General features: G+C 41.7%; 1 protein-coding gene across 16 annotated transcripts in view; it reads right to left on the reverse strand.

Annotated features, from left to right (window-relative positions):
- The window catches only part of XRRA1 (X-ray radiation resistance associated 1), a 65,381-nt gene that overhangs the window by 11,037 nt on the left and 33,350 nt on the right, over positions 1-20,994 (reverse strand). For 10 of the 16 annotated variants that reach the window (XM_046015307.1, XM_046015310.1, XM_046015309.1 and 7 more), the window contains 4 exons: positions 15,053-15,181; positions 14,150-14,367; positions 11,742-11,782; positions 8,319-8,444 (listed from right to left, as the gene is read on the reverse strand). In XM_046015307.1, coding sequence (XP_045871263.1) covers positions 8,319-8,444; positions 11,742-11,782; positions 14,150-14,367; positions 15,053-15,181 — 514 coding nt within the window. The other 6 variants (XM_046015303.1, XM_046015304.1, XM_046015312.1 and 3 more) reach the window with 6 other exon arrangements.

Raw genomic sequence — 20,994 nt, forward strand, 5'->3', positions numbered from 1 at the left:
GAGGAAGTGCCCTACACAGAGAACCATGCGTAAAGGGCCTCACAGTGAGGAGGAGGAAAGCCAGTTGGAGGGACGGAAGGAAGGCCACTTTGATTAACAGCAGAAAGAAAATGAGGCTAGAGATGCAAGTTGGGGGCAGATCAAGGCTAGAAAGATCTTGGTCCCTGGGGACCTGTTACATGAATTTGTAGAAGTCGGAGGACCTAAATATGACAAGATTTGGTCACAGATTAGATATGCGTGGCGAGGAGGGATGTAAAGGAGAGAGAAACATTCAGGACAACAGCCAGATTTTGGTGTGAGTAAACTATATGCTCTTCTCTAAGATATGGGAGATCATTAATTCACTTTGGATACATGTACTTCCAGTAGAGATTCAGGTAGGCAGTGCATACACTGGTCTGGAGTACATAGGAGGGTTCTGTGTTGGAATTACAACTTTGTGAGCCACAGTTCATGGGCCAGTGGGTATGTGAAGCCATCCCTAGGGGGAGAGTCCAGAGTGAGAGGAGAGGGACCAGGCTCAGCCCCTGAGCAACTCTACATTTGGTCATCGAGACCACGACTTGGCCCACCTTTTCTGTCAAGGACCAGAGAGTAAATCTTTGAGGCTTTACTGGCCATACTGTCTGTGGTGTAACTACTCCACTGTGCTGTTATAGCACAGAAACTGCCAGAGACAATTCATATTATTAAGTGTGATGGCTCTTTTCCAACAAAACTTTAGTTATGGAGTCTGAAATTTGATTCATATAATTTTAAAGTGTCATGAAGTAGTATCCTTCTTTTTATTTTTTCAACCACTTAAAAATCAAAGAATTAGTCTTAGCTTGAAGGCTATACAAAAACCGAGGTCAGCTGCTAATGTCTGTGGGCCAAATCCATCCCTCCATCTGTTTAATGAAGCTTCATCAGAACACTGCCCTGCTCATCCATTTACACATTACCCTTTGTGCTACAAGGCAAAGCTGAGTAGCCGTGACAGAGTAATGTATTTATTATCCGGCCCTTTATAGAAAACATTTGCTGACTTCTTATCTAGACTCTAGGGAAGAAAGAAGAATCTACAAAGAAGTCTAATATGTGTTGGTAAATAACTATAAAATGGTGGTTATAGAGAGTGCAGAGTCTCTCATATGCAAATCTGGTGGTCAAGAAGCAGTGACAACAAAATGGGGGAGGGAGTATTAAATTTGTCAGGATGCAAAATTCCATCCATCCAAATCAAGAGACTAAAAAGCTGAAGAAAGTTACAATTAAAACTGATAGAAAGTTGAAAGATATCCGTGGCATGGATGCCATTTTCTGTGAAATTAAGTCCCAGCTGAAAGATATGGGCTTAGGATTCTGGCTGATATAGTGAGGAAAATGTGGCCATTGGGCTAGCCTATCCGCATAAGGTGAACTGAATGCCCCTGAAAATAAATTCCGGATCCAATGACAATTTACTATTTCTGTCCAATTTCATGGGTTAAGGCAAATAAATTTAACCTACCAAATTTATGAACTAAGTAAATATTAGTTAAAGGTTGAGTGAAAGTGATTCCTTTTCCTGTTTGTTTGTTTTTTTTGCTTTTTGTTTTTTTTTTTAAGAGAGAGAGAGAGGGAGAATGAGCATTATCAGCCAAGGGGGGAGGAGGAGAAGAAGAGGAAGATATTTTTTGTTTTCTTTTTAAGATTTATGTATTTATTTGAGAGAGAGAGAGAGAGAGCGAGCATGTGCATGTGTACAAGCTGGGGAAGGGACAGAGAGAGAGGGGGAGGAAGAATCTTCAAGCAGACTTCCCACCAAGTGTAGATCCCAATGCAAGGCTTGATCCCAGGACTCTGAGAGCATGACCTGAGCTGAAATCACAAGTCAGACACCTAACTGACTGAGCCACTCAGGTGCCCTGAGATAGAGAATCCTAAGCAGGCTTCATGCCCTGACATGGGCTCAATCTCAGGACCGTAAGAGCATAACCTGAGCCAAAATCAAGAGTTAGACCCTCAACTGACATAGCCACCCAGGCACCCCATTTATTTTACTTTTGACACAAAACCTATTAGATTTGAGAGGATATTCTAGATATTTAAGTTCTGTAAAACAAAATAGGTTTTAAAATTTGTAACTTTATTTATTTATTTATTTATTTTTTTTTTAAAGATTTTATTTATTTATTTGACAGAGAGAGATCACAAGTAGGCAGAGAGGCAAGCAGAGAGAGTGAGAGGGAAGCAGGCTCCCTGCCGAGCAGAGAGCCCGATGCGGGACTCGATCCCAGGACCCTGAGATCATGACCCGAGCCGAAGGCAGTGGCCTAAACCACTGAGCCACCCAGGCGCCCCTAAAATTTGTAACTTTAATAACTTTAATAAATTGAATGTTAATTTCAACACAGGTAGCATGAGTATTCCCTGATGTGATCAAAACATCATTCATTCATCAAACAAACTTACTGGGTACCTATCATGTATCAGGTTCTATTCCAGACGATGAGGATATAGTTATAAATACAACAAAATCCTACTCTCAAACAAACCTACATCCTGCAGTAGACAACTGATAATAAAGAAAAAAGATATATATGTTAGGTGATAACTGTCATACAGAAAAATGTAATTTAAAAACTCAAGTAAGCATGTAGAAAAATGGAGAGTAGGGGTGCCTGGGTGGTTCAGTTGGTTAAGTCTCTGCCTTCCACTCAGGTCATAATCCCAGGGTCCTAGTCTAGAGCCCTATATCAGGCTCCCTGCTCAGAGGGAAGTCTGCTCCTCCCTCTCCCTTGGCCTGTCTCCCCCACTCATGCTCTCTCTCTCTCTCTGAAATAAATAAATAAAATCCTTAAAAAAAAAAAAAAAAAAGGAAAATGGAGTGTATTACTCCCCTCCTGACAATAAGAAAAAAGACAGAATAACCTATAACATCATAACTTTTCTTGCATCCATCAGAGAGCTAAGGTCTCAGGGCAATCATGTGGACTGAAATGTAAGGAAAGGTGGGTACCTCCAAGGGGTGATGGGACACGGACACTGGCTCAGGTGTGGCATAACATGGAAGGAAGAGATGGTAAGTGCCATACAAGCAACTAGAAAGAAATGAGTTAACCATTTTAATGAGCTAACCATTTTAATGAGCTGCTGAAGGTTAAGTGTGCACTAGAGCAGAAGAGAATTCTCAAGAGAGAAGGAGAATTCATGTCCACTTGTACACAAAAGACTGGACCCAGGGAGCAAGACAAGAGAAAGCCATCCCTGGGGCATAGGCCTGGAGGAGAGCCCCTGCCACTGTTAAAAAGGTAGGAAGCCTGGAGATCAAAAGAAAGCTGGGGTATCCTTATATAAGACAAATTAGATTTTAAACCAAAGACTAATAATAACTAATAAGAGAGGAGGATGGACACTATATCATACTCAAAGGGTCTGTCCAATAAGAAGATCTAACAATTTTAAATATCTATGCCCCTAACATGGAAGCAGTCAATTATATAAGCTGATTAATAACGAAATCAAAGAAACACATCAACAATAATATAATAATTGTAGGGGACTTTAACACCCCCTTCACTGAAATGGAGAGACCATCTAAGCAAAAGATCAACAAGGAAATAAAGGCTTTAAATGATACACTAGACGAGATGGACATCACAGATATATTCAGAACATTCCATCCCAAAGCAACAGAACACACATTCTTCTCTAGTGCACATGGAACATTCTCCAGAAAAGATCATATCCTGGGTCATAAATTAGGTCTCATCCAGTACCAAAAGACTGGGATCATTCCCTGCATATTTACAGACCACAAGGCTTTGAGACCTGAACTCAATCACAAGAGAAAAGCTGGAAAGAAGTCAAACACATGGAGGCTAAAGAGCATCCTACTAAAGAATGAATGGGTCAACCCGGAAATTAAAGAAGAATTGAAAAAATTCATGGAAACAAATGAAAGAAAAAAAAAAAGGAAAAAAGAAATGAAAGGAAAACACAACTGTTCAAAATCTTTGGGATACAGCAAAGGCGGTCCTAAGAGGAAAGTATATAGCAATACAAGCCTTTCTCAAGAAACAAGAAAGGCCTCAAACAGCAACCTAACCCTATGCCTAAAAGAGCAAGAGGAAAAAACAGCAATAAAAGCCTAAACCAAGCAAGAGAAGAGAAATCATCAGAGCAGAAATCAATGAAATAGAAACCAAAACAATAGAACAGATCAATGAAACTAGGAGCTAGTTCTTTGAAAGAATTAATAAGATTGATAAACCCCTGGCCAGACTTAAAAAAGAAAAAAAGAAAGGACCCAAATTAATTAAATCACGAATGAAAGAGGAGAGATCACAACCAACACCAAAGAAATACAAACAATTATAAGAACATATTATGAGCAACTATATGCGAGCAAATTAGACAATCTGGAAGAAATGGATGCATTCCTAGAGATGTATAAGCTACCAAAACTGAACCAGGAAGAAATAGAAAACCTGAACAGACCCATAACCAATAAGGAAATTGAAGCAGTAAACAAAAATCTCCCAACAAACAAGAGCCCAGGGCCAGACGGCTTCCCAGGGGGAATTCTACCAAACATTTAAAGGAGAATTAATCTCTATTCTCCTGAAACTGTTCCAAAAAATAGAAATGGAAGGAAAACATCCAAACTCATTTTATGAGGCCAGCATTACCTTGATCCCAAAACCAGACAAAGACCCCACCAAAAAAGAGAATTACAGATCAATATCCCTGATGAACACGGATGCAAAAATTCTCACCAAGATACTAGCCAATAGGATCCAACAGTACATTAAAAGGATTATTCACCATGACCAAGCAGGATTTATTCCTGGGCTGCAAGATTGGTTCAACATCTGCAAATCAATCAATGTGATACAATACATTAATAAAAAAAAGAACAAGAACCATATGATACTCTCAATAGATGCTGAAAAAGCATTTGACAAAGTACAGCATCCTTTCTTGATCAAAACTCCTCAAAGTGTAGGGATAAGGGTACATACCTCAATATCATCAAAGCCATCTATGAAAAACCCACAGCAAATATCATTCTCAATGGGGAAAAACTGAGAGCTTTTCCCATAAGGTCAGGAACACGGCAGGGATGTCCACTATCACCACTGTTATTCAACATAGTACTAGACATCCTAGCCGCAGCAATCAGTCAACGAAAAGAAATAAAAGGCATCCGAATCAGCAAAGAAGAAGTCAAACTCTCACTCTTTGCAGATGATATGATACTTTATGTGGAAAACCCAAAAGACTCCACTCCAAAAAATGCTGGAACTCATACAGGAATTCAGTAAAGTGTCAGGATATAAAATCAATGCAGAGAAATCAGTTGCATGCATTTCTATACACCAACAGCAAGACAGAAGAGAGAGAAATTAAGGAGTCAATCCCATTTACAATTGTATCCAAAACCATAAGATACCTAGGAACAGACCTAACCAAAGAGGCAAAGAATCTGTGTGAAAGAAACTGAGGAAGACACAAAGAAATGGAAAAATGTTCCATGCTCATAGACTGAAAGAACAAATATTGTGAAAATGTCTGTGCTACCTAGAGCAATCAACACATTTAATGCAATCCCTATAAAAATGCCATCAATTTTTTTCAAAGAAATGGAATAAATAATACTAAAATTTATATGGAACCAGAAAAGACCCCTAATAGCCAGAAGAATGTTGAAAAAGAAAGCCAAAGTTGGTGGCATCACAATTCCAGACTTCAAGCTCTATTACAAAGCTGTCATCATCAAGACAGTGTGGTACTGGCACAAAAACAGACAAACAGATCAGTGTAACAGAATAGAGAGCCCAGAAATGGACACTCAACTCTATGGCCAACTAATCTTTGACAAAGCAGGAAAGAATGTCCAATGGAAAAAAGACAGTCTCTTCAACAAATGGTATTGGGAAAATTGACAGCCACATGCAGAAGAATGAAACTGGACCATTTCCTTATATCACACACAAAAATAGACTCAAAATGGATGAAAGACCTCAATGTGAGATAGGAATTGATCAAAATCCTTGAGGAGAAGACAGGCAGCAACCTCTTTGACCTTAGCCACAGCCACTTCTTCCTAGAAATATTGCCAAAAGCAAGGGAAGCAAGGGCAAAAATGAACTACTGGGACTTCATCAAGATCAAAAGCTTTTGCACAGCAAAGGAAACAGTCCACAAAACCAAGAGACAACTGACAGAATGGGAGAAGATACTTGCAAATGATAAATCAGATAAAGGGCTGGTATCCAAAATCTATAAAGAACTTATCAATCTCAACACCCAAAGACCAAATAATCCATTAAAATCAAACAAGACAGATATCAAGACAAGAAATTTTGTTCAAGGCACAGGGAAACAAGTCAAAATAATAAAAGAATCAACACATCAGGTAGATATAAAAATTCTAGATATTTATGTGCCTGATAGTAAAATTTCAAAACATAGGCAGCAAAAACTGACAGAACTAAAGGGAGAAATAAAGAGATCCACAGTCATGATTGGGGATATTAACATGCTGCTCTTGATAATTGGTAGAACAAAGACAAATAATAGTACAGAAATGATCTGAGTTATACTACCAACCACCTTAACTTAACTGGTATTTATAGAACACTATTACTTAAAACTGCACAAGACACATTTTTTTCTAAGCGCACACAGAACATTCACCAAGACAGAATATAGGATGGGACATAAAACAAGTTTCAATAGATGTCAGAAGAATGAAATCTTACAGGTTATGTTATCTGGCCACAACAGAATTAAAGTAGAAATAGTAAGTATAAGACACCTAGAAGATCTCCATATATTTGGAAATGAAGCATTTCACTTATGTAAATAATGCATGGGTAAAAGAAGAAACTACAACAAGAATTTAAAAAGTTGAATAGAATGAAAATAAAAACACAAAACATTTGTAGGATGCAGCTAAAACAGTGCTTGCAGAAAAAGTTTATAGCTTTACATGCTTATATTAAAGAGAAAAAAAAGGTCTAAATCAGTGATCTAAAATTACACTATTTAGGAAACCAGAAAGAGAGGAACAAACTAAACTCATGTGAGTAGGACAGAAATCAAATTAGAGCAGAAATCAATGAAATAGGAAAAGAGATGAGTAGAAAACCCAGTGAAACCAGCAGTTTAGTTTTTTCAATATAAGACCCAAGTGGGGGCTCCTGGGTGGCTCAGTGGGTTAAGCCTCTGCCTTCAGCTCAGATCATGATCGCAGGGTCCTGGGATCGAGCCCCACATCGGGCTCTCTGCTCAGCGGGGAGCCTGCTTCCCCCTCTCTCTGACCGCCTCTCTGCCTACTTGTGATCTCTCTGTCAAATAAATAAATAAATAAATAAATAAAATCTTAAAAACAAAAAAAAAGACACGAGTGATCAATTTCAAGAATCAAAGAGGGATCCATCATACATCTATGGGTCCACTGATTATTGACAAGGTGATGAGACCATTCAATGGGGAAAGAGTAGTCTTTTTGATCAATGGGTTGAGTAAACTGCATATTCACACATAAAAGAATGAAGTTGAACCCCTATCTCACACCATATATAAAGATAAACTCACAATGGATCAATGATCTGAATGTCAAAGCTAAAATGATAAAACTCTTGGGAAGAAAACACTTGAGGAATGTGGCTGTACCAATTGTTTGCCTTACAAGGAATGTGAACGGAGTACCTTAAAAGTTGCCTACATTTCAGACTTGAGTAGAGCTCAGTTGGTGGGGTTTATAGAAGTCAAACAGTACATGGCTATTGGAAAAATAAGTTAACATAAAACATGAAGGAGAAACATATTAAATTTGTCCCATGGACTACATCTGCTGTTCCCCCAGACTAGAACATTTCTCACTTCACTCTTCCCTCACACTTTACCTAAAGTCATGAAACCACTCTCTGGAGAACATTCCTTATTCCCAAATATTAGGTTAGACTGTCCCTGTCATACACTTCATAGCACCGTGAATTTCTTGCTAACACTAAGCATGCTTATATTGAGACCATTTGTCCTCTATCAGTCTTCCCTATGGGTGACAAGCTCCAAAAAGCAAGAGGCCCAATCTCTCTTTGCACAGCTGCGGGCCTAGTATGCAGCATAGAGCCTGGCACATGGTACTAAGTAAACATCTATAACTGAATGGACGGACTCCTGCCTTGGTCTGCACTTTATCCACTTCCCCCACCCTGAGAATTCTGAGACCACATATCTGTAATGGGGAATTATAGGCCTGGCCTTCAGGCCAGAGCAGACTGTATCCCACCCTCCCATCTGTGCCCCCGAGGAGACAGGTAGAAAAGCAGAAGAGTCACCTTGTTGTAGGCCAGGCTAAGGTACCTCAGCTCTGGAAAGGGTGGGGCCAGCGTCTGGTTCCTGGCCTTCAGTGACTTCACGGGAAGAATCTCGAATATGGGAGGAAGTGCACATACCTTGGTTGCCTTAGAAGGAAAAAAGGCCTATTGTCAAAGTGTCCTGATGATAAGAGGCTGAATGCTGCCAAGGGCCATTGTGGCACCTTCCTATGGAGGGTGATGGAAAGAATGACCATTCTAGAGAGTCTTGGCCAAAAGAGACATCTAGGATCATAATGGGAGATGTTACCAAGGGCCCAGAGTTCTGATTCCAAGTTCCCTGAGTTCACATGGTGAGCTAATTCTCCAGCATCCAAAGTTCAGGTTTTAAGTGCTCTAAGACCAAATGATAACAGAGCAGTGATGTAGACATCAGAAGTTCTTTGTCCCCACCCCCCACTTTCTGCCCTATAGCAGCTTATCCTGAAATGGCTCTTCTCTACATTTGGGCTAAAATTTCTTCAAAAGTCAAAAGGATAGTGCTTGCATTTTATTTTACTTCTTTTTTTAAAGATTTTTTTATTTTTAAGTCATCTCCACACCCAATGTGCGGCTTGAACTCACCACCTTACCAAGAGCTACACTTTTCTGACTCAGCAGCTACTTGCATTTTAAAGGGGACTTTTTCTAGTGGGAGAAGGAGAGCACGAGGGATCTGAGTCTTGAGTACCTGGTCTGATGGGTTAGCTCACACCCTACCATGGAGGCTCTTCATTCCAGGATAAATCAATAACTAAGTCCTGGATGACTTTAAGCAGTCTGGGCCTGAATGTGACTTGGTGCACCTGGGTCACTTGCAAGTCGTGGTTTTTCAGCACAACCCAGCCTGCCTCAGGATCAACATGTTTCATTAAGCAGAAAATAAAACTTACAGGATTAACCATGCCTGGCTCAGTTCACTCACTGATTCCTTGAGTTAGACGGAACCAGAGGAAATTACAGGGTAGATGCTGGGCTAATCACTGGGTTCAAATGAACTGGATTCTGTTCTAAGCTCCATTAATTGCAGTGTAATCTTGAGTAAGTCACTTAAATTTCATTTGTTCATTCAGTGAACATTAGCAGAGCACCTACTTGGAGCCAAGTATTTTGTGCCCTCCTAGGGTCCAACTTGTACACCTACAAAAGTGGGACAGGTGAGTGATGGGTGAGAGTAAACAAAAACCAGTGTTGGTGCTGGGAATGTCTAGGATTCTCCCCTCCAGGCGATCCAAATGCAATCTGCCAGACACCACAGTGGAAAGTGGTGGCACTCTGGTAAGGCAGACTCCTCCACCGTGCAGTTCCCTATGTGGAGCAAGGCTGTGTGTCCTGCAGTTAGACTGCACTATCCAGGGGCGTGAGTGTCCTGACCTGAGGGCATGAGGGATACAAACCTGACTTTTACAGACAGGGGCCACTACAAGTCTCAACCATCTAACACACTTAACTACACACTCAGATGCCAGGGAGTTGGGATCTGAGGACTGAACTACCACCAATTATCTCTGACTTTTATGGCAGACTGTTTAACGGCCCCAAGTCCCTCCAGGCCATATGTATGCCCATGGGCACTGTGACCTTGGTGCTCCTCTCATTCAGAGGTGGTGTGTGTATCTCTATGTCCTTGAAACTAGACTGGCTATTGTGTAATAAAGAACTTGGTCTCTGTCACAGGTTTTTAGCATGGGACTTTCAAAACTCATGAAACTTCGTGAGTGATAGGAATACCTTTGTTATTCGTAAGCCCTGGGTTCACACTTAAGCTTATGCTAATGAATGACTCAGGATGGAGGCTGGCGGTACCTGAAAGACAACCCCTCAATTATAGAGTTGGGGTTTTGAGCCAGCTTCACCTCTGGCAAGGGGAGGGGCTAGAGATTAAGTTCAGTACTGTGGCCAATGGTTCAATCATCCATGCCTATGTAGTGAAGCTCCAAAGAAATTTCTGGACACTGAGGCTTGAGTGAACTTCCTGATTGGTGAACAGCAGACGTGGGAGGGTGACACACCCAGATTCCACAGAGAGAAGGCACAGAAGCTCTGCATTTGGGACCCTCCTGGGGCTCACATTATGTATCTATTCATTTGGTTGGTCTTGATTTGTACCCTTTATAGTAAAACTGTGATGGTAAGGACTGTGCTTTCCTGAATTCTATGAGTTGTTCTAGTAAATTATTGAGCCTGAGAAGGTTGTGTGAACTCCAGAATTTATAGCCAGTTTGTCTTAAGTGTGGATAGCTTGGGGACCCCCAAACTTGCAGCTAGCATCTGAAGTGAGGGCAGTCTTGTTGTGGAGTGTGCCCTTCACTTGTGGGGTCTGTGCTATCTCCAGGTGGCTAGCGTACAGAATTGTACATAAGGAATTGTACCTATCATACTTATGACTTGCTTTGACCAACAGAATGTGGCAGAAGTGCCACCATTTGAATTCCAGAGCCTTGCAATTCACTCTTGGAACCCTAAGGCCACCATACTGTAAAGAAGTCCATAATAAAAGGACTCCATATAGGGGCACCTGGGTGGCTCAGTGGGTTGGGCCTCTGCCTTCAGCTCAGGTCATGGTCTCAGGATCCTGGAATCAAGCCCCATGACAGGCTCTCTGCTCAGCAGGGAGCCTGCTTCCTCCTCCCTCTCTCTGCCTGCCTTTCTGCCTACCTGTGATCTCTGTCAAATAAATAAAATAATGTCAAAAAAATAAATAAAGTAAAAGGACTCCGTATAGATGCCAAGCCATACCAGCTATCCATGAACCCAGGCCCCAGCGAACCAGCCAGCTGGATGAACGTGCCCTGGCAAAACCAATGGAACATCTAACCAGCCCAAATGATTGTGAGAAATAATAAACTGCTATTGTTTTAAGTCCGCAATTGTTGGGTTGGTTTGTCATGTGGCAATAGTTAATTGATATAACGTCTCACCTAGCTTTATCCATGGGGAGGGAGTGTACTGAGGTGCCTCTCAAGGATGTGGGTTGGCTGAACATGGACCTGTACTTCTTATTGTAAATGAATAAATCAATAGTGATCAGTCCTTGTGAGCTTGGTTAGTAAGCATCTAACCCTGAAAGAAAAACCAATTTTCTGTCCAGACAAAAATCAAGCATCTAAGCCTATCAAACCAAGGATCAGAGCCTAGATGGCGGTGTATTTGGCAAGGATGAGTCTAGCTTTTGGGGGCATTTACTAGGGAGCCCCCAAGGCTCCATCTTGGTGGCAGCCTCACCACTGTATATTCATCAACCAGAGCAGTGCCAGACACATGGTAGGTACTTGGTAAACATCAACGAACGGGCTTCTTCAGTGTGATACATATAAATGCTGCTCATGGGTTCATTAGCTTACTTTTGTTTTTAAAATTAATGTTCTAACTTAAGGACACAAATATAAAACAGGCAGTTCCTACCTCTGACGTTGAAAATCCAGGGTAAGATGAGAATACAACCTCTGAAACAAAAGAGAAACAGAACGAAGGTTGGCGAGTGTACTGACTGCCCCCAGAGAGGCTGGGGTCTGGCTCACCCAACCTCTGTGTACAGGAGGGTGACCCCTAGTGGCATTCTCATTGGTCCTCATCTCTAACGCTAACTGGGAAAAGGAGCTGGCTGTGATACTTGTCAGGTGGTGAGTTGCACTTAGAATAAAATCAAAACTCCTTGGCCAGGCAGAGGTCCTGCCTGATCTGGCTCCCACCTACTGCTCCATCTTATCTCATGCCACTCTGTCCTTCACTCACTACATTTCAACCACACTGATCTTCCTTCTGACTTTGCAAACATGCAAGCTCTTTTAGCATCAGTACTGTTAGGCGGGCAGATAGTACTGATCAGAGAAGGCAAACCAACTGTCTTAGGATTTGAAAGTACTCTTGGTTTTGCTAGTAGAAACAGAATGTTAAGATGGTAAATTCAGAGATACTAAGAATAACTAGCAGCACGGCAGTAAGGAAGAGGCTGTGGAGTGATTTTTGTTCTCGGCATCATCGGAATGAGATGGCCAATAAACATCTGAGTTCAACCATACATCAAAACATCTTGGACTGGATCCTGTGCAGGCACTACTCACCACTGCCCTGGCTAACAGGACCCCTTGCAGATGTTAATGATATTACACTGATAGAAATTACATGAAAATGAAGTAAACGATAATAGGGGTGGAACATCACGTGCCCCAAATAACTTCTCCTATGACAAGTGTCTGTAAAGGACTGGAGGATGGCTTTGTACAAGAAACAAAGTAGGAGTCAGCAAGAGGATGGGCCATGGTTGAAGTGTGGCTGCTAAAGAGTGATTCCCTGAGGAGACAGCCCCCACATCTAGAAAGATGAGCCACGGTATACTCTGCCTGAATGCATATTTTCTCCCTATAATCTCAGGTTAGAAAGGTTATTGGATACAAGTTCAAAATTTCTATGTACCAGTAACAAACAAGTGGAAATGTAATATAAAAAAATAGTACCATTGACAATAGCGTTGACAAAGACCAAATACTTAAGAACAAATCTAATGAAAATATGTAAAACCTCACCACTGAGGACTACAAAGCACTGATGAGAACAATTTTAAAAGACCATAACTTTATACTCTATGACCCAGCAATTCCATTCCTGGGTATATACCCAATAGAAACAAGTGCTTATGTCCACCAAAAGATGTAAAAGAATATCCATAGTAGCTTTATCCTTAATAGCCTCAAAAATAAAAATAACCAAAATGTCTATCCTTCTTACTCTGTAAGAATGGTAAATAACTTGGAATACCATAAGAGAAATGAAAAATAGTGAACTACCAATATATGCAACAACATGAATGAATCGGACAGACATAATGTTCAGTGAAATAAATCAGACACAAAAGAGCACATGCTGTATAATTCCATATACATAAATTTCAAATCAGGCAAAAGCTATCGCTGTGACAGAAGTCAGAATGGTGATTATTCTTGGAGGAGGGACTGATCAGGAAGATACCACATGGGATGCTGGAAATGTTCTATATTGTAAGATGGGTGGTGGTTAAAAGGATGCACGTTTGTAAAGATTCAAGCTGTACACAATACTTTTATATGTTTAAGTTGGTTATTTCTCAATTTAAAATAAATATTAAGAAAACCCACTATGATACTGGCACAGTAACAGATAACTAGATCAGTAAAGCAGAATATATAATCCAGAAATACTCATGTATTAAAGAGATTTTGGTTTATAATAAAGGTGACATTCCTTTCCTTTTCTGCCTCTAATGTTGCCATTTGGATATAATTCTTGGCACCATGGTAGTGATCTTGAGACCTCAATGGGAACCAGCCTACAAGGACAAGCAAGCAGGGCAAGGATGGCAGAAGAGGATGGAAAGAACCTGAATTCCTTGAGAAGATCAGTGCACCTCAGAGTTAGCCATCTCTGAAAAGTCTCACTTCTGAGTTTCTGGTTATTTGAGATTTTAAAAAACTTATTTTTACTGGATTTTAAAAAGATCTTTTTAATTTCTTTTAAGGACCTTTTTAAATTTTTTAAAAAGATTTTTATTTATTTGACAGAGAGAGAGGGGGAAGCAGGCTCCCAGCTGAGCAGAGAGCCCGATTCGGGACTTGATCCCTGGACCCTGAGATCATGACCTCTGAGCCACCGAGGGGCCCCTGGATTTTAAAAGGATCTTAACAGAGAATAAGTCAGGAAGTCATTGAAATAATTAATGGGAGACCTCCACCTTCCCAGGCAGCAGCTTCTCAGGAGCCACAGGCTTTCAGAATAAGCTGTCAGAAGATTATTCCCACCACAGGGCTTGAATCTCTGGAACAAGGGGCATCACTCACCTGTCCGGTCAACATCCTTTTTCATGGGCAGTACAGTATAATCTGGTTGCTCATCAGAGGCCTCAAACATCCATGACTTGGGCTGTCGCATAGAATGGAGCTCTTTCTGGGGACACCCCCTGCCTCCAACCCAGTCCCCTGACCCGTCGCGGAGCTGAAACTGCTGTAGGTACGGGATCCGGAAAATCCTGTTTTGGTCCAGGCTTAATTTCTTCAGTCTTCAATTAAGGAAAGTGAATACAGAATCACAGCAATAATGATACTTCGGGGCATTTACTAAGCAACTTGAGGGAAAGAACATGGATTCAGGCTTGGACACTTATTCCTCTGGTGTGACCTTGAGCCAGTGACTTACCCTCTCTGGGCCTCAATATCCCTATCTCTAAAATGGGGATAATATTCATTAATCTTTCAAGGTTCCTGTAAAGATGAATAAAACAATGTAAATGGCTAGGCACAAAGTAGTAAGGGTATCTGAATCTAAAGTAAATTTTCCAGGAATCTAAAGCTTAACCATTTAAATGTCAGCATTTTCCGTAATTTAATCAAATACGTAGAATTCAGCAATTAACCTTAACTTTCTGATTCCTTTTTTTTTTTTTTCTTTTCTGTCCCCTCTCTCAAGGGTCAGGAGCCTATCTCTGGTAATACCTCCTTTTTTTTACCCTCCTTTCTCTTTGCCACTTCTAATCCAGACATTTGATCAGAAATGTCCTACTGATGCCCCACTTTTATGGCTGAGCTAAAGATCGGAGGAGAGAAGTGAATCACCCACAGCCACACAGGAGAGATAAGTGGTGGAGCCGGGATTTAAACCCAGGCCTTTTGGATTCCAGAGCAGCATTCAGGGTGTGGGCCAGGCTGGGGTGCAGGTGGCCCTACAGAGAGGGGCTGTGGCTTTACCTTCTGAGCCCGGCCAGGCTGGCAAAGCAGTTGGGGCTGGCGAGCCTGTTGTCATCCAGCATCAGCGTCTCCAGTGCTGGGAACCTCAGGATGTACCTCCTGCTTGTCAGTGATGTTACAGATGCTTCCCTGTGAGTGCAAGGATCCTGAGTCATGAGCAAGGGCAGGGACAAACTCTACCATCCCCAGGAAGCAGGAGCGCAGATAGGAAGAGATGGAGGACAGGGAATCAATCAAGAGGCATAACCAGCTTGGGAACTTCTCTAGTGCCCCTGAGACAGAGAGGGACCAATAGGTGTAATTTCTTCCCAACTGACCTTCTTCCCCAAATCCCACTCATACTTCAGTCTTCTGTATGGAGAAAGGTTGCACATATTCACAGATGGACTCAATGAGACTGGATTGGGGCAGGATGGGGCCACTAGGAATGCTCGTGGAAAATAACAGAGTGACCAAGGCATGACCAAGTTGACGGAAAACATTCTGCAGAAAGAATACTGAACACTTTTGGGTCAGTCCAACTCCTGGGTATGCTGCATCACCCCAAGTATCAGTAACCATGGGAGCATCAGGAGACAGAGCCCTTGGCACAGACCACAGCTTTGGTTCATGCGGGGTAAGGCAGGCTGGCCACAGTGAGGCTCTTCTCTAAAGTGACCCAATAAAATGCACACATCAGCAAGGAGCTGCGAAGTCTCTTAAAACTCAAACTCTCCGAGGAGTCCCAGAAACACCTGAGAGTGGAATTCCATGGGCTGAGATCCTGAATCACACTGGTGGGGCAGGAAGTTCTGGCATTTTAGATACTACCATTAATGTGGCCTGACTTATGTCCCCAAGTGGATGAGACCTAGGTAATACTTAATTTTTTCAACTTTTTTTTCCCAAAGATTTTGGTTTTTTAAGTAATCTCTATACCCAACACGGGGCTTGAACCTACAACCCTAAGATCAAGAGTCATGCTCTACCAAGTGAGCCAGTCATGTGTCCCTAGGTAATGCTTTTTAAGTATACAAAGGCAGGTGACTCAAATCATGTTTTCTTATTATTTATTTATTTATTTATTTATTTATTTATTTGACAGACAGAGAGAGATCACAAGTAGGCAGAGAGGCAGGCAGAGAGAGGAGGAAGCAGGCTCCCCGCCGAGCAGAGAGCCCGATGTGGGGCTCGATCCCAGGACCCTGGGATCATGACCTGAGCCAAAGGCAGAGGCTTTAACCCACTGAGCCACCCAGGCACCCCTCAAATCATGTTTTCATTCCTCCCTCCAACTCTCTCCCCTCCATACACCCAAACAAACACTCAACACACTCAACCAAGAAGGAAAGAAGCCTTTAGTTGATGGTATTTGAAGGTCACAGATGACTCTCTTCCTCTCCTGAAAGAACCAACTTTCATGCACTAAATTTTTAATTTCTACTAGAGAGCAATTACAGGAGGGTACATAGCAGCTCTGTTATTTATAATTAATTGACCCATCTCATTTTTACTCCAGTCAGATGTGAAAGCTAAAAAATAAGCCTTTAAAAAAAATTCCTCTTACACCTCATAATGGAGAAGCTCTATCCTGTCTCTTGTGACAAGTTATAGTGTTTTGTCTTTTACAAGTTTCACCCTAATTATAACATATAAAAGTTTCATTTTGTCTCCAAAACAGATGTTTTAAAATAGAGGGGAGTCAATAAGTGGGTAAGGAGGACAAGATGCAAGGCTTCAGAGGACAGCGTTAGGCTCTTCCACTGGGTCCTTCCCATGGCAGTTTTGAAAGAAGAGATCTCTGAAGTGGCAGGAGTCTATTAGGGTGGAGAGGCTGAGGCTTCTGGCTGTTCAGAGTGATGCTATTTTTATTATACCTTCTCTTGGCAAAAGGAATTAATAGCATTTAAAATATGATAGATTTGACTAATTTTTTTAGAAGCTAAGAGTATGCCCCAGTGACTGGATTCAGGAATGGGAACTGCTTACTGGATTAGAAGAAACTTGGGAATGGGGGTCAGCAGCCCTGGGCTCTCATTCTGGCGCTGCTGCTGAGTGTCTCTGGTTCCGGTCAGTTCTATCTACACGATAAAAGAGGATGTCTTTTATTTCACATTGTAAGACTTTGCATGAGGCTAAAAATATTGCTGAACAAACTAGACAAAGAGCTGCAGTAAAACAGATGAAACTGAGCAAGTGGTAATGTCCATGAAAATGTCAGGTCAGGTTCTGTGATAAGATATAGAAAATGCACCATGCAAACACAGGATGTGGGAGATGTAGCTTCCCAATTCACTTGTGTAAAAGAGGACTTATGGTGTGGCTGCTAAAAAAGCTGGTGCTCCCTTAGGAGGCATTTTAAGGAAAACAGTGATTAGAAAACAGAAGGTAACCATCTCCCTCTACTCCGTGCTGGTCAAGCCTGGGGTGTGGACTTGTACAGTCCAAGGGGGGACAGGGAATGGGCCACATGGGAGACCCAAAGTCTCAGATGCCTATCCAAACAAGTAACGGGTAGGCTGATGATGGAATAGGTCAAATACAATCCCCCTAACTCACCCAGACATAGTCATACGATCGATCTGGAAATGGAGACACAAATAGTTCAGAGTAGATGAGCTATGTGGTGAAATGGGAAAAAGTGAAGAGAAAGGAGAATGCAGAAGCAGAGAGAGTCAGGTCATGAAAAGCCTTGTGATCAATGTTAATGGTGTTTATCTTTAGAATGCCGGGAAGCTGCTGAAGGACTTCAAGCAGGGCAGTGATAGAATCAGAGGTGCTTTTAGAAACATCCCTCCGGCTGATAATGAAGAGGGTTGGTTAGGAGGTGATAAAGAGAAAGAAAAATGTGACAGGTCATTAGCTTGTATCCCAAGTAGCAGGGGCTGTGCTGATGGGCTACAGAAATAGCCAAGTTTGAGAAACATTTAGGAAGCACCTCATCGCCTCCAGTGACTGAATGCATGTGCAGGGTGAGGGATGGAAGAATGCAGACTGATGCCCACGTTTTTCACTTGAACAACTGCACAGTTGATGAAGAGCGGCTCCTGTCACCAAGGGCAGGGACATAGGAAGAGGAGATCTCGGCTTGGGCATGTGTGTGATGACTTTGGTATGATTAAGTAAAATATATGGGCTCATAGCTCAGAAGATGGATGTGAGGTAGAGATATAAAGAAGACTTGGAGGGCACCTGGGTGGCTCAGTGGGTTAAAGCCTCTGCCTTCGGCTCAGGTCATGATCCCAGGGTCCTGGGATCGAGCCCCGAATCAGGCTCTCTGCTCAGCAGGGAGCCTGCTTCCCTTCCTCTCTCTCTGGCTGCCTCTCTGCCTCTCTGTCTGTCAAATAAATAAATAAATAAAATCTTTAAAAAAAAATAAAGAAGACTTGGGAAAGGATGAAACCACAAAGAAAGATTATAAAAATTAAGAAAAACAGTGGGTCGAGAGTGGACAACTGAGGACCATCAACATTTAAGAAGTTGGCAGAAGAAGGGGAATCCATAGAACATTCTGTGTGTGGACAGACAACTAAGAAGAAAATAACAGTTTGGAGCCTCACAGCTTTCTTTTTTTTTTTTAAAGATTTTATTTATTTATTTGACACACAGAGAGAGATCACAAGCAGGCAGAGAGGCAGGCAGAGAGAGAGAGAGGGAAGCAGACTCCCTGCTGAGCAGAGAGCCCGATGTGGGGCTCGATCCCAGGACCCTGAGATCATGACCTGAGCCGAAGGCAGCGGCTTAACCCACTGAGCCACCCAGGCGCCCCGGAGCCTCACAGCTTTCAAAGCACAATTATTTCAATTGATACTCTGATGTAAATAGGAGTACATTTATTCTCCCCATCTTATATATACGGAAACAGAAATGCCTACTGGTGAAGACTTGCCTTGCATTACGCAACAAGACTTCTCACTGAAAACACCTAAAATGAAGAATAAAACCTAAAAAGAAAAAATATTCATCATTTTAAAACACGTAAAAGATGTGAAGACAGTAAAGCAGTCATATGCCAAAATCTAAAAATCCAGAGACAGAAACCAAGCACAAGAAGCCTTTTTAGACACTTGCTGATCTTGCTGAAATAGCATGTAATTGGAGACCCTCTACACGAACGTAGGATCCTAAACAGATACATACTCAGGAGAGCGAGAACTAGCACTAAACCCATGCTCCTCATCCCACAGCTAGGGTAAAACTACCTTGGAATGAAAAGAAGGGAAGGGGACGGTGGATTTGTCCTTGTGCAAAATTGTAGCCCAAATTTGTATCATCGGAATGGCTCAGAAATATCCAGCTAGTTTGGTTTAGTTTAAAACGGTTCCATACTGAGTGCCCCTAGGCACGTGGCCAAAATAAGTGGAAAGGTTTATGGTATTGCAGACTAAATAATTGGGCCAACTCTCTGAGTATAAACTAGAAAATCCAGACAAAATATATATATTAAAAACAATTTTCTTTAAGGTATCTGGGAACAAACAAGCTGTGAGAAGTTAGGGGGCTAAGATCAAAGGGGATTCTGCAACATTTGGGGTCTCTTTTCCCCTAGGGCTACCTGCTGACTCCAGAAGTGGCAGACAGGTGAGATGCTAAGCAGAGATTCTGACAACCTTGCTAGTCTAGGGGCCAAGAGTACAGGGTGCACCAGAGAAGGGGATTCCTGATAAGCTGCTCCTGCTTTAAGTTAGGGCTTTGAAGGACTCAATCCTACAGGAAGGTGTGAACTAGAAGTAGAGTGGTCCTTGCAGAGACTGAAGACTAGCTTCAAATAATTATGCATGAACTATACAATCAAAAAAAAAAAATCTAGAGCTGGTGAGAATAAAAATGATTTGAGTTGCCCAAAGGGAGAGTCACAGCCTCTTTTTTAGTTTCCTATTTCCATTTAATTAAAAACAAGCTTAAATCAAAGTAAAAATTCAGTTCTTCAGTCATCCCGATCATATCTCAAGTGTTTAATATGACTGGTGGCTACCATATTGGATAATGCAGATACAGAACATTGCCAATACTGTGGAAAATTCTATCAGACAGTCCTAAACTAGGCCTTTCAAGAATTACTAGACAATATCTGCAAATTAGTGCTAATGTCTGGGGATATGAAAGGTATGGTGGTCTATCACTCAAAGCAGGGGATTAAGGAAGAATGGAAATTTAGCCTGTGAATGAACCCAGTGAAGTCATCAGCCTATTTTTTGGTTATCTCCCCAGTTCCTGAATGTATAATTAGAACAGACATACTAAGTGACTTGACAGAATAACCACATTTGTTTACTGACCAACAAAGTGAGGACTATTATAGCAGGAAGGGGCAAATTGAAGCCCCAGTTAATCTGCTTCTAGAACAGTAGGCTGAAAGTTATTCTGCATCCCTGAGGTAACTACAGAGACTACTGCTATCACTAAAGACAAGAAAGGTAAAAGGATATTGGGTCTTATGATATTCCTGCTTAACTTGTTTTATTCGGCTTGTGCAGAAGACAGGTCATGAAGAATGACTATAGATTACCGCAGACTTAATCAAGTGGTGACTCCAATTTCAGCTGCTGCCCCACATGTGGACTCTTCTTACTACAGTACATCAACACAGCCCCTGGCACTTGCAATATAGATAAGGACCCATTAAATGTTTCTTTCTCTTTACAGTGAATAAGAACTGCCAGGAGCAGTTTGCTTTTGCCTGATGGGGACAACAGTACATCTTTGCCCTCTTCTCTCAGGGCCACATCAACATCAACTCTTCCAGCCTACATAATCTATTACACAACTTTTGCTAATCCGCTTTGGTATTCCACAGAACCTCACACTGACTGGACCTGATGGGCAGGAAGTTGCAAATACTCTAGACAATTTAGTAAGATGCATGCATGTCACAGAATGGAGGGAAACCCCACAAAAATTCAAGGAACTACCACCTTGATCGATTTTTTTGATGTCCAGGTAGCTGGGAGCATGCTGGGCTA

Source organism: Meles meles, chromosome 8, assembly GCF_922984935.1.
Source record: "Meles meles chromosome 8, mMelMel3.1 paternal haplotype, whole genome shotgun sequence".
Taxonomy (NCBI): domain Eukaryota; kingdom Metazoa; phylum Chordata; class Mammalia; order Carnivora; family Mustelidae; genus Meles; species Meles meles.